Raw genomic sequence first — 17,902 nt, forward strand, 5'->3', positions numbered from 1 at the left:
GTAGGACCTCACTATCTACTCATTGATGATGAAGCTGCTCGTTCTCTTCAACATTCTGTTAGGTTGCCTTGACCTCCATCCCACTCTGAATACCGTGTCCATATTTATCTCGCTTAAACTGACCCTCGTGCATACTCTAGTCTCTGTATGTGTAGGCAGGAAGGTAGTGGTGTCCCCGAGAGCACTGAACACCGGGGTCATTAGAGTAGGATGTATTATGGAGTGCAAATGTTGCATATCAACCACACGCCTCCAGTAGATCTGAAAATTACACTTAGATGCCGCATAGCATTGTTCTCATGGATGATTATAGGTAACATGGCACTGCACCTCATATAAATGTCTTTAATACAAATACATTTTCTCATATAAAAATGCATGTCCTATTTGAAGGAATACTTCATCCTCCAAATGACCATTTGTATATCAATTAGTCACACAGTGTTACACTTCATTTGTTTTTTTTCCTGCATGCCTCTGGTGAACAAGGAGTCTAACAACTGAATTCTTGATGAGTAGAAGTCACAGGGGATCAAGTTTAATTGCAAAAAAAAACCCCATTAAAACATCCAGTCACAAACTCTAACACAACTTGTTATCCAATTTTTTTTTATCCAGTCATATAAAAGTACTAAATATTTCCTACACAGACAGCCCTTTCTGATGGGTAACTGAATGTAAAGTGAGACTTTGCCTTCTTTAAAACCAGACCCCTTTGAAAAAAACAGTAATTTTACCTTACTGAACACGGGAGCTGCTGGTCTATTGCTGCGTTGATCTGTACTTTGTTGAGTTATTGTGTGACTTTGGTGTTTTAAAGAGTTAGTTTGAATTCCCTAAAGTTGGACAGTAACGCAAAGAAACTACTGATGGTGGCAGTGGTAGATCCCGTGTTAAGCTAGGTAAAATTACTGTTTTTTGTCAGTCAAGTCTGACTTTAATAAGAGCATAGATAAGTTTAATTTTTAGTTCAGTTCCTCATCAGAAAGGGCTGTCTATTTGGGGAAGTACTGAGCAAACAACTGGATAAATGAATCTTGGATTATAGTGCGCAAGTTGTGTGATAGTTTGTAAACAAATGGTTTGATACAGTTTTGTGGTTGAACATGGTTGCCTATGACTTCAATTTGCCAACAATTTTCTCTGTTTTTGGATTCGTCATTCACAGTGGAGGCATGCGAGGAACACATTCAGTGTAATACAGGGTGGGTAACTGATATAACAATGTTTGTTTGGGGGTGAAGTATTCCTTTAAATTACTCTCTTTTTGAAAAAGCCAACCCTGTGGTTTTGTAGAAACAGCTACAGTATTGATCGAGCCATTGACACCATGCTGTACGACCATCTGGCCAATGATCTCATAATGAACTCCTGACTCTCAGTGAGTAGAGAATGCTGTGTGCAATAGACTAAAAAAAAGCTGACAGTTCACCATGCTCATTGTGACAGGAGGAACAGAGAGTAAGCCAGCCTGCTGCCAACTCTGTCTGCTCCAGTTTAAGTCTCACACCAGTGCAAAACAAAAATCATGACGCTGCTCAGGTGTGGGACCATAACTGTGGGAGACTCTATCAACAGAAACCTCTTGGAATGGCAGCCTCCAGAAAATACGAAAGTACTGGAGAATTTTGTTTTGGCACTCAAGATAGGGAGTACAGAATGTATGAACATGATATCAGTTGTCAGTTCCCCCTTTTTGTGTGCTAGGGATATTATTACAATGTAATCAGCAGTCTTTGGATGCCAACAGCTTTGTTTTTTTTTCAACTTAAGCTTAATCTTGCGTCCATGCTGATAATGTTACTACAAAAGATCCTGTCAATTGTGAGTTGAAAATGCAGACAGCAGCAAGCTCACCTGTGCATTGCATCCATGATATGGTTAATATTCAGTCATCAGGCAATAGCATCCTGAGTGCCATTATGTTATATATGCCATAGAACCATAAATACACGTGTTCAGTTCATTAGAGTTAACGGAGGAGTTGATATAGTGATGTAATTCCATTTAAATGCCACCCTAAATTTCTATTAAATTCAGGAAGTATCCTTTTTAACATCTTTGACTGCTTGTTCACATATCTTCTTAAAAGCAGGTGAAACTCTTGGTGAGCTGATACTGCAGAGTTTTAGACTTCTGTCAGAGAGGTATGGGGTAGATGCACAGGCCTTGTTTTTTTATTCCTTGATGGGGCATGTAATAGGTTCAGAAATAAAAGCAGTTAATTTGCTAATTGGCTTGTTATCATTGCAGACTTGGGCTGCTGCCCACACTGTTATACTCTGTTACACCCCAAGTCCCACCTGAGCTTTTCTATCTTACTGGCACGTATTCATGACTTGATTCTAAATGAATTGTTAAATCTGAGAGCTAAGTGGATGCTTTCAAACCCTCAGCATTAGACAAACTTGTTTCCCAGTTTTTTTTTGCTAAACACTCCATGTGAATTTTACTCTTAGGCAGGTTTAAACTCAGTGGATGGATGAATAAATAATTTAACAGTAACCAGTTTCACAGTTTTTTTGCATGAAATTTACAACTGAACCCTCAATACTTAACTCATGATTTAATAACCAAAATTGGTAACCCCTCTTGACTAATTTTAAATTATGTCATATTTTGAACATCACAGCTGACTATATCTGATATTTTCTCATCACAGAAGACCAGGATGTAGATTCAGTCTTTTTTCGTTGCAAGGTCTATTTGAACAGAAAGAGGAAAGAATTTGTTGCACACCACGGTCATCTACTAAGACGAGGTAAGCCAGTGGTAAAGAATACAAAACTACTTTAAAAAGTTATCTCGTTCTAAAACATGTTAAGTCCTTCAAGAAATCAAGGTGATAAACAATGTTTCAATGTTGTTAACAAGTGAATCCCCCACAAGTTTTAAGTTAATTGATGCCAGTTAAAAAACACATCTGAAAATAAAAAAAAAACAACAATGAAAACATGAGGCAAATTAAAATGTGTCACAAAGCCAAAGCATATATATTAAAAGCAAAAATGCTGCAAATACCGAAAGAGTGCAAAGTCAAAAACATAGAAGCCCCCAAAACAGATGCATTAGAAAAAAGCTGCATATCCACTCAACACGATGAGTGTTCTTCAGGCCTCTAGGGGGAACGCTAAGTGGAACAGCTCAATTTTTACCCGAGAGAGAGAGACCAGATGAGAGAGTGTTTGTTTTTGAAGTAGGAACATAAGTGGAGTAAAGAGGTGCTACAAAAGGTATTTTTTTTTTCATTTGGCTTAAGTCTTGTATTATTTTATGAAAGAGCAAATGATTTTTATAACAGCCCCAGAGGCCTGGAGAGCTTCCGTTGTGTTGACTGTACATGAATCAATTTTTCTGTTGCATTTGTTTTTGGAATTTTGTTGTGTGCTTTTGACTTTGCAATGTTTCTGTATTTGCAGCGCATTTGCCATTTATTATTTGTCTCGGCTTTCTGCAGCTCTTTTTTTTTATTCATTTGCAGCACAATGTAGGTGTTGTATGTGTTTAGGTTTTTTTTCTTTAAATTTGTCTTTTAATTTGCATTCTTCCTTTAGCTGCAGCGTATTTCTCCCAATGGAAATGTATTGGTATGTTGTAGTGCATTTGCCCTCGTCGGCCACTTTGCCAGTATTATCTTGCAGTTGGCAAAGTCTAAAGAAAATCAATTAAAAAAGTAAAGTAAAGCAGTACTAGATAGAAGACACACTTAAAAAATCTGACTACAATAAATGGGGTCATTCCGCTAAGATGGGCTTTTAAAACAATATTAAAATGAAGCCTGCCTTCTGCTTTCTGATCTGAGGGCTCAGCTCTTGGCTCTCACAGGCTAAAGTGACCTTTGTGTGGTCATTTTTGGGAATATACTGCAGTTAACATTTACACACACATTTATACACACAGAGCTTGCCTCTTTATGCTCCCAGTGAGCACAAGGTCAAAATATCCCTAGTTTGTGCTGTCACTCTGGGGGTTGACTACACGCTGAAAGGGATTTTAAGTTTAAGGTTATGTGAGTTAAGTCCACTGTCCTTGCCCCTCACTGTCAGACAGTGTGCAGCATCACTGACTAATACTGTGCAGAGGTAGATCACAGTTTGATGTATGAGGGCAACACAGTGATGGAGTGCTTCTTCCCTAATGGTGTCCTCAGTATTCTGTTCTGTACTTTTCTCTATAGCATTTCACAAATTAACATTTAAGCTTAGACAAGATCATAATGATGGGAACTGTGGCTGTTTAATGCATTGTGTGATGCTGACATTTATCTGCTGATTAAAGCCAATGAGAATAGGCTGTTCATGAATACCTAGTGGCTATTTCTCCGGAGGTGTCGGCATAGCTCTATGGTACATTCAGTACAGAATATTCCCTTTTTGTCCCCATAGGTGCTCTTAGTGCCTTTTTAACCAGCATGACAATGACTAAACTAAAGGCTCACTGAGCAAGCAAGGTCAAGCCTCACTTTCATGCAAGAATGTCAGGGTCTGAGTGATCTCTTATTTTGCTGAGTAGTTAACCATGTTAACCATTGAAGGAGTAATTCAGGCTACACATCCATCTCAGTCCAGAGTAAATGTGGGTGTCTGTAAGATGCATAAATATAAAAAGTGACTTAAATGTAGTTCAAGCAGGAGGGACCGACACAATGATACGGAGTAACAGCTTAAGAAAAATTTATAATAGCATCATTTGTCATAAACCTCAACACTGGATCCCTCATTCTTCATTAACTGTTAAGTGATTGAGTGCATTTGACTTTATGTAGGTGAAAATGATGATAGCTTGTGACTGCTGATGCTGAGCATATCGAGGTCCTGGATGCCTGTGGTGGCAATAATATAATAATAGATATATACAGCAGGGCGTATAAACAGTATGTATTTTACAGGGAGGGAGTGATATTGGAAAAAGAGTGAAATGTACAGATGATTTCAGAAGGACGCAAAGAAAGAGAGAACTGCCCCATATAAAAGGTTTAGGAGTGACCATTAATAGAGAGAGAAATTAGCTGTATAGGGAATAAATGCAGGAAAAATGTGGAAAAAAATGATTGTATGAAAGGCTGTAGAGAAATAATAGGTGTCTGTCAGGAGTGCCGGAGGGAAATGGCCTTCCTGGTTGAACCTCTGCAAGAGTTTCATTATGCTGCTGCGGATAATGTCAAGATTTGCATTAATGAAGCGGCAGTGGGGGTTTATCTTCCAGCAGGAGCTCCATAGCTGTGTCTTTAGGCCCCCATGATTCTGATTACATTAGCCATGTCTTGTACATCATTATTTTATGCATAATCAGTTTAAAGTTGTCAAATAGGAATGTCGCTACCTTAAGACTTTATTTATTGTAGACATGCCTTTCTAGTTTTCAGTGTTTAGGAAACAGGCACCTACAAAATATCATTTATTCTCAGAGCATATACTAAACTTTAAATAAAAAAACATGTACATGTTAGATTTTGTTGCCATTCTCTCGGTTTTGTTATTGTTGAATAAGACAATCAAAAGAAAGGATTAAAGGGATGGTTTGGATTTTTATGCCTCCATGCTGGTTGTAGCCATGGCCGGAGTCATTATCTTTTGGGGTTGTCCGTTGTCCATACATACATCTGCTAGGGGTGGGAATCACCAGAGGCCCCACAATACGATATTATTTTATTACTGTATAAGTTGTGATACAATATTATTGCAATTTCTATTATTTTATGCTTAGTATTGTGATAACATAAATTGCAATATATTGCAATTTATTACCTATTTCAAACTACAAATTAAGTCCCTAAGGGGAAAATGTCAACGTCGGTTTTATCTATTAAGATAATGTTTTCTGTCTCACTTCAGTTATTTCTCTTGCAACAAAGTGTATCAAGTGGACTGAAAACAGAATTGATAATATTATTCTAATTGGCTACCAAAAGTTTAAAATATATTTTTGTAGCAAAAATAAATAATATAATTAAAAAAAAAATAACAATACAATATTGCCACACAAGAATATGGCAATATCTTTCCTGAATCCATTCCCACCCCAATGTCCAGCCTCCGTCCCTTTCTTGTGAACGCAATATCTTAATTTTCTTCAAATTTGGCGCAAACATCCACTTGGACTTTGGAATGAACTAATTAGACTTTGTTCAAAAGTCAAAGGTCACTGTGACTTTGTTTTTCCTCATTCTTGTGGATGTGGCATCTAAAGAACACTTTAGAACACCGTGAGGGAATTAAATGTTGCACAAATGTTCATTTCGACAGTCTACGCAGCGATAGACCAGCAACTGTTATGTGAGGTAAAATGAGTGTTTCTGTCGAAGGAGTCTGGTGTCTTTAAAGAGAGCATAGATAACAGCTTCAGCTCCTGTTTGGAGAGAGTCGTCTGATGACAAGATAAAGTGATAAAAATTATCTAAATATTGCATACACTTAAACAGATGCTGTTTTTTTTATTGGGTCCTTTTTTAGGATGGATTAAATACCTTGCTTAGGTTCTGTGGCTGTACCCCTTTCTGCTTCGCTGCACTTGGGACTGAATGTCATCTACTGTCGGTATTACACTGCCTATGGATAAGTACCTCATACAACCCCACTTTAAAATCCGCTCAATCCCTTTTAAGGAAGAATGCTTTGCTTTGTTAAAAGATTTTTTTCTCCAGCCTTGGCCTTCATGCCATCGTGGTGATTTATTGTATTCAGCTGTCAGCTATTTACTTTAAATCTTCATAGTCCCTTCCAGAGAGTGCTGCTGTCACACAGGGTGCAGAAGTCTTCTGTAAAAGGGAAGATAAATGAAAAGATGTGAGTTTATCACAGAAACAATCATATTATGAAACCATTTGCGGTTTGGGTGGAGTTGATCACAAAATTACAAATCTAATAGGAAAATAAATTTTATACTTTTTAATATTCTTCACACACCTTTTTTGCTTAGTTTTAGGGTTGCCCATTCTCTACTTTTTGATAACCTCTAAAAGCAGGAAAGCAAGAATTTTGTTGATTGAGGTAAAGAATATTCTTAATGTTCAACACATTGCAAAAGCAATATTTGACATGACAGTTTATTTATTTATTTATTTAAATTCAACTATTAATTAGTATATGAGATTGTTTCCTTATCTTTAAGTACTGTTGACTGTAATTAATAATTACAGATGAGGTATACCATCTGATGTTAAATTCAATTCTGTTTAACATATAAAGCCCAATATCCAGGGTTCCCACAGTCATGGACAACCTGAAAAAGTCATGAAATCTCAGTCACATTTTCACGGCCTGGAAAAGTCAAAGACACATTTACAATGATTTTAAAGTTTTGGAAATGTCATGGTATTTTGTTGTGTGTAATGAAATAGTTACAGTAATTTTCCATGGATAACATTCCACATAATGTAACATAACGACAAATGAACTTTCTTTTGCTGACAACCTTATGCTTTGTTTACCATCACATGGGTTTCTTCATTTTCTCCCCTCATTCTGTCTCCCTTCATGCATGCACACTAGCTGACGTTATATTTGAATAGATTTTGAATCTGTCATGTTTGAAAAATGCTGGGCAAGTAGGGCCAGAAAAGAAAAGTGGGTCCTTGAGAAAGTTTTTGAGATTTTGGCCATGAAAATGTTTGGGAACCCTGAATATCACAGATCACAATTTGCCTCACAGGGCTTTACAACATACGGCAACCCTCTGTCCTTCGACCCTTACAATTGATAATGAAAAACTCCCCGCAAAAAAAATTGTAGAAACCTTCGGAAGAGCATCTGAGGAGGGATTCTTCTTCCAGGATGGACAGATTTGCAATAGATGTGGTATTTACACGACATCAAAACCTTGCACTTCCTGCTGTTTACAGCTTGAATTGACATACCTTTGTTCTTGTAATGAGCACTTTGAAAATCTAATCATTTATCTCCTCTCTGTGTACTGGAAGTACTTGCATAACTCTATGGTAAAATAAGTGATGAAATGTTTTAATTTGCCCGTCTCATAAAAGCATATACTTGGAAAATAAGGCCCAGGTTGGAAATAACAGTAATTACTGAGTACTCCAGAGCGAAGAGGCTGTGGATATGTAGGTGCAGCTCTGAGTAGGGTTGGGATCACTCACAGAAATCCTTGACAGAACGCTTCATGTGTTTTTTTGGATGAATAACCGCAGCCTAAAGCCCTCTGGTAATTTCAGGCTAATAAGGAGAATTTTTGATGGAACTTGTTGAAGTGCAGATAAGTATATGCTGTTCGCTAGTACTTAAAAGAAATTATTGTATGACACTCTCTCCCTTAAAACACCCACTCATATTATACCCCAAAGCATCATCCGAGCACAGTGATAATATGATCATGTATGCTGCCTGAGTTAAAACATTAAAGGCGCTCTAGCATGTAGGTGTGTAGGTGTGTTTGTTTTTATTCTAATCAGTCCCAAATTCTTAAGTGTGACTTGGCTGTCAGCAGGCTAATCTAACATGCTCCTGTTGATAACCATCATCTTATTTTCTTCAGCGCCACAGCAGCGTAGCCTGTAATCTCCAGTTTACAGCAAAAATGGAGAAGGAGGGGTTGACTGACTGATTTCTCCCCTTCCTTGGTATGTTTCTCTTTGCTCAAAGTTTGTAGTTTCTGGAATATTTTGTTGCCTGATAACAACTTTTGTTCAGTCTGCATTGTTAAAGAAATCCTGGCTTGACATGATATCATGGGGTATAATAACAAAATTCCTTCTGCATTGTTGGGAGAGGCGTGTCAGGGATGTAGGACTGGCCTCATACAGCAGCTCATTTTTAATCAACAATGTAAGTTGACAGTCATATCTCTAAGTCATATCTCTTTTAGATTTATCAGTCATAACACATTTTTTTTAACTCCAGCACCATTGAAATGACTGTAATAATACCAGTAAACCTCCTAAGTAACATAAAAGAACTGCTGTTATCCGTACTGATAACAGTGGCAGCTTATCAGCTCCCACTTTAAGAGACTCTAAAACTCACAGCGATGGCACAGCATACCATAATCTACTCCTACACATCTTCCATTCAGCTCCTGATGCTGGAGCTCCTTTCATAAGCTCTCCACAATGTCTCCACCCTGCCTTTTACTGTAATTACATTCTCCACTGGGGGAGCCCACGCTGCAGCCCACCGTTGATCTCTGAGAATGGAGAAGAAAGGCACCACAGAAAGGAAAATTGTGTGCAGACAAATGAAGGGAGATGTTCTCTGTGTGCATGGTGCAGAGGGGTTTTGAGTGTGGGGGCTTATATGGAGGATGATGGTAGTATTACTCCCTGGGCTCTTCCCGAGGAGAAGAGGATTAAGAGGAATCTGTCTGAAGGTGAAAAGGTCTTATCCTTTCTAGTGAAGACCTAAAGCCTCCCAAGAAAGTGTTTTTTTTTCCCTAATAGAGACAGAACAGGAATGTGTATTAGCCTTTGTAATCTAGGTTTGGGTACCGTTCACATTTGGACCGCTACCATAAGCGCTTCCTCGAATTCGGGACCCAATGGTACCGTCTTTCTGTACTTTACTGATTCTGTATTGACAAAAATGTCATTTTTGAAAAAACGGCAGTCAGCATCTATTCTGTCTGCTTCGTTGGTTGGGGTAGTTAGGTATGGGCAAGAGGTGTAAGATTGCTTTGATTTGGGGTAAGAAAGTCAGCATGAGCCATTTAGAGGCAGGGTAAGGTGGCCAATTCTTTCACTGTCCTAAGAAACACAAAGTTGTGAATGAGCCAGCTCCGTGGAGCTCTTTTATCTTCACTGTGAGGTGGCTGGACGCTGGGAATCCGGCCATGGAGTCCCAGGCGCGGCTTCCTGGCTTTGGGGTGCTCAGTGGTGCTTTGTGGTACTTCGAGCTTCTGTCTGAACCCTGTGGCGCCACAAAGTACCATTGTCCCTGCCTCAAAGCGCCCTGAAGCTGGGAAGCTGAGTTCTGGTGTTCGCTCTCCGGCTACAGGAGCGCTCCTCAATGTTTCCATTCCTTGTCTTAACCTGGCAGTCTCATCCAGGTGAACTCCTAGGTACGTTAACATGAATTGGTACTCAGTAGTATCGCTGTAATTCTGTTGGTACATTAAAGGTACAGAATTCAGATAATTATGAACTTTGCTTTGCTAATGGCTGCAGAGCTCCTAGTTAAAGTCAATATCAGTGGCTGTACACTGTGAAGTCATGATATATATCTGTGGACAGATTCTAATATTTACGCCTTTGACCAAATGGCAAAGGAATCCCAACAGGTGCGAAGCTTATTTCATCAGTGGTCCAGATGTGTTTGTCATGTGCGACGTGGCCCGCAGTCTGTGATTCATTTACTGTAATCTCCTGAAAATTGACTGAAGGAAGGCTTTGTGTATGTGCATCTGTTTCCATTTCCTTTTGTATGCATAGCCGTGGGGATGAACATCCATACATCCATCTGTGTGTCTGCGGCACAGGCGTGTCTCTACATAAACTGCTCTGACTTTATCGAGTTAACTTTTTTCCGAAGGAACACCAGCTGGCTTTGCCGTCTGCTTTAGGGCTGTCATATAACCCACTGCAGTAGAGCTCTCCCAATTATCCGTCACTCAGCCTACCTGCCTTGATGCCACAGGACACACACTTTCTATATTGCAGTTTCCTGTGGGAAGAGATAGAATCAGGTTTGTCAAGTCTTAATACAGTCGGTACCTTGAAGCTTTGCTCTGTCTGTCCCCTCCTCTCAAATTCATTTACTGTATATCACCCACCTTCACTTGGTGTTTTTCTTTAAATTTAGGAGCAGGAGTGGACAGTGTCATTGTGGGTTTTACCTTCCTGGAGTGGCTGGCATGTTCATCACCAGATCAATACCCTAAAGATATATATTACAATAGGCAGAATATTGTACTCCTACAGAGTTCCCACAGTCATGCAATTCCTGGAAGTTATGAAATTAGCAAAAACTTTTTTCCAGGCCTGGAAATGGTTTGGACAGAAGGTTTGGTAAAGTTTTAGATGAGTATTGTTTAAATTATATTTATAAAATTCCAAAACATGTCCATTGTGCTTGAAATATGTTCTTTGTATTACTAAACTATAATCTGCACCTAAATGTCACTAGTGTCACATGATACACATTGGTGCATGCAGCTAGTTTGTGCCTGAAATGTTCAACAAGCGAGTGAAGGTGGTGCCAGGAGTTTGATTATATGCAAAAGCCTTGAAAGTACGTGTACATGCATTGTTTTCAGCACATATATATATATATATATATATATATCGTGCGTTTATTCATGCACTACACTCTCAGGGTGTCGAATGCACTTTCACTGCATGTTGTTGTCACGGCAGGACACCAGACGCATTGAAAGTGAAACTTAACCATTCATTTTACTAGGTCTAAAAGTTTGCTTTTACTCATTCTGCATTCTGCTTCTCCTCTCATCCGATCTGATCAGCTCTGACCTTTCTCCGGGCATGAAAGCAACATTATTGCACCCTTTGGTCACTGAATAGACCCACCTATTTAAAACTACTTTAGTAAGCTAATGGGTGTGGGGTAAAACACTATGTTATGGAGAAGTTTTTGAAAAGTTATTGGTAAAAATGTGTCGGAACCCTGGCTGCTTGTCACTGTTTTGGTCCTTTGTCACTTTGGGAACCCTGTGGTGCTCTGGTGTTGTTTTTAAAATGACGTGTCAGGACCTTGCCACCACAGAAAGAAAATCTCTGTTGACCGATTAGAGGTACCAGTTCTCATGGGCAGTAGGTGACAACCTCAAAATCAATGCATATTTTTCCCAAACTGCCGCAAGTGACAGATTATACCCAACAAGCAACTAACTGTATTGTTGACAAAGAGAAAGCTGCAGAAAAAATGCTGTTCTTAGTCTGGGTGCTCTCGTAGCACATAACAGCAGCTCTCCTGACGTGCGGTAGATTAATGGCTTGTCAGAGGAAACATCCACAGGGCTGCCACGGCTATCGGTAAGATGTGTTCTCTGTCTTATATCCACGACTAGGTCTTGAGGGCTGCCAATGCAATCAAGCACATATCCTCTTCTTATTACACTGTAGTTCAGAGGAGAGGAGAGCAATCACAGAGCTGGCACCACAAGTTCAAAATTGAAGAAAAGCAGTGCAGGATGTCACCAGGAATGACACGCTTTCCTAAAAAGAGACATTAAATCGGGTGTTGCATACTTTGAAGTTTGAAAAGGTTAATTTCACTTGATCTTTTCCTTGAAGTAAATCAACTTTGAGGGAAAGTCATTAGCCACCTTCCCACATTTCACCTGATGGAAGCCATTTACTTTTTCATGTTTTTCTCTGCTGCCATCAGTAGTAATGCTCAGGGTCACTGATGTAACTACATGCATATTATGACACAGGTTCATTTGTTACATTCTGTTCCACAGCAATGGAATTATAATTTCTTTTCTCTTTGTCTTTTCCCCCCATTTTTTACCTTACTTTTCTTCTTCCCTTCTCCTCACTCTGCCTTGCTTCTTCACTTCCACCCTTATCTGCAGGTAACAGTATACTACACTCAGCAGCTGACAGTGTGACGAGTGCTGTACAGAAGGCCAGCCAGGCTCTGAATGAGCGCGGCGAGCGATTAGGTCGGGCCGAGGAGAGGACCGCAGACATGATGAACAGTGCTGAACAGTTTGCTGTTACTGCACACAAGGTGAGGCACCCTGTTAGTAAGACAGTGTACATTACAATGCATAACCTCAGGATTAGTTAGTTAGTTAGTTAGATCTTTATTTTTGAACCCGGCAAATAGAATAAGACAACAAAAATATGAACAAGAAAAAAACAACATCAGATTGCCCACCGGACGTATTGAGTAAACAAACGTAAGTATTTCATGTCTGAAAAGGAGTAAGAGGAAGTAAATATCTCAGGGTGGGCTTACTGGTTTAACAAAGCTGACTTCCAGTTCCCCCTCATGTGTTATGGACATTTGCAAGTAATTTTAAAGTCGTTATTAGTTCAGCCAAAAGATCAAACATTTTACTTAAACCTGAGGATATTTGCTTCATTGCGTCTCTCAGCAGTGTTGTGCTCTCTGCTCTGCAACAATAATAGTCCTTTCCTTCTTCCCTCATTTACTCTCTCTTTTGTAGTGGATTCACCCTCATCCTCCATCTATCTCATATCTTGTGTTTGTCAGGAAAACTAATTGCATGCTCTTTAATGATGTTATTAGCATAATGTGATTTTTTTTACTGCAAAACAAAAGAAAGAAGTGTATGCTTTGTAACGAGAACACCTGATTATGATCATCATAGCTGTCTTACTAATAGCACACAGTACATCACACACCCCTGCAGCCCGACACCCCTGCTGCACTGTCTTGTTGTTAGCAGATAGCCTTCACTGATAAACATGTGCCATCTAAAGTGAGATGTCAGTGACAATAGTATATAGCCATCCATTGCAGATTGAAATGACTTTTTTGAGCGATGCGTAATGCAATACTAGTGATGGTGGGATAATTGAAAGACATTTAAAGAGCTTTGCATGGCCCTCTTACTGCTCACAGATGAGCCTTCCCACCGTGATGAATTACAAAAACTGTGATAAGCAAAGAAAAATGCCTCGGCTCTGCTGGTGTCAGGAGAGAATGACTGTAGAACCCCCATGAAGAATCACTCATTTGCCGGCGTTTGTCATTTCACTTGCTGCCATTAGCTTTTTTGTGTGTTATCACATATCATTTGTTTTTCACTTTATTAGCAAGACTCATAATGTTGCATGTCTGAAGCCTTCTGTTAAAGGCACTTGGTGGCCTTACAGATGCATAAAGAAATCATCAGTGACAGGATTAAGACAGTCTACATTTTATCCATCACATTTTTCTCTGAGGAGGATTTAACGATGGCTTGACAGGATCGAGCCATCTGCATGTGTTGTAAGTAGCTTGTCTGCAGTACGTGGAGAGGGTCACCTTGACTCTTCTTCCTCTTAGTTCACTTCTGCAATCCCATTTCTTTGCCTCACTTTGTAACGGCAGACAATTTTGCTGCTCAGTTTCAAACAAGACTCTTTTGTGTATGTTGCTCTACTGCCCCCACTTGTTCAATCTGTAGAATTAAGTTCTCCTCATTCTGCAGCAACTTCTGTCATACTGTGGTCTGTGTGTGTGTGTGTGTGTGTGTGTGTGTGCGTGTGCGTGTGTGTGCATGTTTGTGTTAAAGTGTCTTCCATCCTCATGTCTCCATACCCTGTAGCGTTGTATTAGATTGGTGGCCCTGGTCATCTCTCTAACGAGCCTCCAACCAAGCCCATTAGGACCCTTGTTAATGAGATAAATGAAGTTGCCTTGTCATTGCCTGAATATAAAACACCATGACCCCTGGCTGCCTTCCAGCACCTGCATAATAAACCCTCCCTAACAACTTTTTCTCCTTTGTGAAACGGTTCCTAAATAGTCAAATCTGTATCTCACCTCTTTTTACCTCGTTTTACTCGCTATGCTTGCTATTGCATGTATTGTTACAACTAAGGGCTGTCCCAAATATGATTTTTTTTTTGTCTTTTAGGGGGTGGGGTGTAATGAGAGACAAAGACATTAGAAGGACTTTTTTGAAACAGCACTTACTAGTCAGTGCACCTAAAATAATGTGACAATTAGCCACATACATATATGTGTGTGTGTGTGTGTGTGTGTTTGTGTATATATGTATATATATATATATGTATATGTATAGGGTTGCAACAATATGCTGGTTTAAAGATATACTGTGGTATAAAAATTGATTTTTTATTTGCCATGTATATTCACTACGGTACTGAAAAAGAAAATGAAACCAGACAGAGAATCTTTGGTTGTTTTCAAAAGGAATGTAAAAAGTTTTGGTTTTTTTCACACATCTGGAAGACAAAAAGCTTAGGTGCTGGATAGTTGACGTTTCAAGCTACATGCCTGATAAAGAGCATGTCGCTGGTCATGTCACCTTGGTAATAATTACATTAAATATTCATTGGAGCATAATCTATGGACTATGTTTCTTCTTCTCTTATTTAAAAGGAAGACTTTTAGACACACTTTTATAAAACATAAAGCACACCATGAAAATCTCATACTGTTGCAACCCTATTACATAACCGAACCATTCGAATACTGATTTGGACATTGATCACTGTGGCAACGATCAAAGCTTCTAGGCACTCAGGTCAGCGCCTCTACATCTGCAGTGCTTGTTGTTTCTAGCTGTGTAGAGTTTTGCTGATAGGGTCATTCAAAATTCTCATTGTTTTATTCTGCAACCCCTACCCCAATTTTTCTACAGCTTGCCATGAAGCACAAGTGTTAGACCACTGCCAAAACCAACTGGGCTGGGAGGGGGGTCACCAATCGCCAGTGGCTGTACAGGAGAAGGATTCCAGATTTTATTCTTTTTAAAAGATTTAATATGATCACTATTTGTTAACAATGTTAACATTTTAATGTTTTGGGTTGTTGTATTCTGGTGCATCTTCTGACGGTGACACATTGAGCAGGGGGGGAGGAAGAGGGGTAACCAGTGCTACTTCACACTGTCAGCAGAATGTATCATGCTTCTGTTTGCCAAAAAAAACAAGAAAACCTAACAAACCACACAGCCATGACTCTATTTGAAAACCACGACCACTCAAAACAATTTTCATATGCTCAGAAACTAATGTGAGAGTAAACATGCTGACAAATCATTATCAGCAATCAGTCCAAAACAAGGAACAGCTTGTCTCGCCGGTTATTAATTGTTCAGAGTTAATTATGAGCACTGCGGTGATTATGCAGTCTGAGTTTTGAGTGATGGAGCTTCTTGTGGGTTTAACAGGTGTGAATTAAGTTTGTGTGGAAGTATACCACTCAAATATATTTACACATTCACACCAGGAAAGACAAGATTTTTTGTATCTGATGCTAAGTTGTTCCCAGATAAATATTTTTGGAAACACATGTAGGAGAGTGGGACAAAAGATAGAAATAATATTCACATCTGTAGAGAAGATTAAAGTGTGTCTCAGGTATTTTACAGCCTGGAACCTATTTTCCCATGTTGAAGTGACTAATGGGATTAACAATAGTTTCTGGACTTGGTTCAGTTTTGAGTGAGAAGACTGCAGCTGGCAGAGGTGAAACCAGCAGCAATGTTATGAAGGCAATTTAACACAGTCAGTGAATGTCCACTAAAAATGTTTGTTTTTGCCACTGACCTGCTCATTGTTATTCTAATTATATGCCATCTTAAGGAAAGGATTGCAACAGAAGTCAACCTTTTTGAGAAAGAGTAAGATCCTTTTGTTTAACCAGAAACAGCCCTGAAATCACCATCGACAAACACACCAGACTCCTTTCAAATAAACAGTCATTTTAGTGTGTGTATAGAACCAACATATTTTCACATCTAACTGCATGAATTAAGGGTTTATTTCAACAAAACCAGAGTTGGTAATTGCTGGCATAATGGGAAGATTAACTAAGACAGCTTTTGGTAGTTTTATTTTTAGTTTGTTGACTCAAAATGACGTGTGTTTTACGATGATAAAATTGCTGTTTTTTTGGATTTAGCGATAGCGATTTGGGGACGTTTTTGTTTAAAAAATAAATAAATAACTAAAATGGATTTTACTCGTCAACAAAAAGGGCTTTCTCCATATAGATCATTTTCATAATGTCGTCAGACACTTAGAAAAGCAATCTAAACCTGTCAGTGGCAAAAATGAGCACTTTTAGTGGGCGTTAATTTACAGTGGCCAGTTGCCCGCAGGGGTTTCATTGCAGCCTGTTTCATCACTGCTGGCTGCGGTGGTATCACTTATAACTGGACCAATTTGGAAAATTGTTGTTTAAATAGTCACAAAAACATGGGAAAGTAGGGCGAGTCTGAAAATACCGAAGTTAACCTTTAACTCTGCCCCTGGACATAAATAAATCCAAAAGTATTCACTCTCAGCTTAATGTTTGCTCTCCTTTTAATCGTGGACATTGCAGCCTTACGGTCTGTTGTTCTGTCCATCATTTCAACATGTATACAAACAGTATTAGTCAAAATTTTTGCAACCTATCATTTCATAAACTGCATATGGGGCTGAATAGAGTGGCTTGTGTGACACCATATATAACAACCGTGAAATATTTGAGTCCTCTGTTAGATACGTGTACCATTAAAACAAAACCAAAACTACATGGAATACAGTTGCCAACATTTTTTTGGAAGTGTACTTGAAGAACTCTGTTTTGAAAATAAGCTTTTTGAGTATAATAATTTATGTTAAATTCAGTAAACCAGCTTCTGCATTGTAAAAAGCAAAACGTAATTCTTCTAGTACTATTATCTCGGTGTCTGTAGAGCTAACTTTTCCCAAGAAGATGGGATGTTTTAAAATGACTCCCAGCTGTATTTCAATTTAAACACTTAGTAGTCATACCTTAAGCTTTTTGTATAATTTGGGTAATTATAAAGATGTGTATACTGATAGATAAAAGGCAAAATGTCTCCAATAGCAGCAGCAGCAGCAGCAGCAGCAGCAGCAGTGTGTAGTAGTTTATTTCTTGTGTTGGTGCTCTCACACTGACTGTAACTTCGGCTTCCTCACTGGCAGATACCGCCCTCACAATTGAGATGTATTTGATTCTTTTCATATTTTGAATTTTATAATTCACAATGTTACAATGCACTGATAACCTTATCTCGCAGAACACTGTTGAGTTCATACTGAAACGTTCCAGTTGCCTAACTCTTAGTGTGCTTTTATTCCTCACTCTAACACTTTGGATGTTTATTGTTTTAATAAAGAAATATATGAGAAATTGTTGTTGGTGTCTTTTTTATAACAAGCTTTAACAGTTCTGTTTAACAGTGGGATCAGAAGTTGTACATTTATGTTTGGGTGCTCTTTATCATTGTTGATCACATTGAATCACATTATTTATCTCTACGTACAAACATTAAG

The 17,902-nt window shown here is 38.8% G+C and overlaps 1 protein-coding gene across 5 annotated transcripts in view; it reads left to right on the forward strand.

Moving 5' to 3' along the window:
• stxbp6 (syntaxin binding protein 6 (amisyn)) overlaps nucleotides 1-16,292 on the forward strand; it is an 81,573-nt gene extending 65,281 nt beyond the window's left edge. For 2 of the 5 annotated variants that reach the window (XM_042500462.1, XM_042500461.1), the window contains 2 exons: nucleotides 2,663-2,761; nucleotides 12,484-14,601. In XM_042500462.1, coding sequence (XP_042356396.1) covers nucleotides 2,663-2,761; nucleotides 12,484-12,701 — 317 coding nt within the window. In that variant the 3' untranslated portion in view covers nucleotides 12,702-14,601. Of the gene's footprint in view, nucleotides 1-2,662; nucleotides 2,762-12,483; nucleotides 14,602-15,252 lie in introns of those variants that run through there. The other 3 variants (XM_042500463.1, XM_042500465.1, XM_042500464.1) reach the window with 3 other exon arrangements.
• Nucleotides 16,293-17,902: the final 1,610 nt, after the last annotated feature.

Source organism: Plectropomus leopardus, chromosome 14, assembly GCF_008729295.1.
Source record: "Plectropomus leopardus isolate mb chromosome 14, YSFRI_Pleo_2.0, whole genome shotgun sequence".
Lineage (NCBI taxonomy): Eukaryota > Metazoa > Chordata > Actinopteri > Perciformes > Serranidae > Plectropomus > Plectropomus leopardus.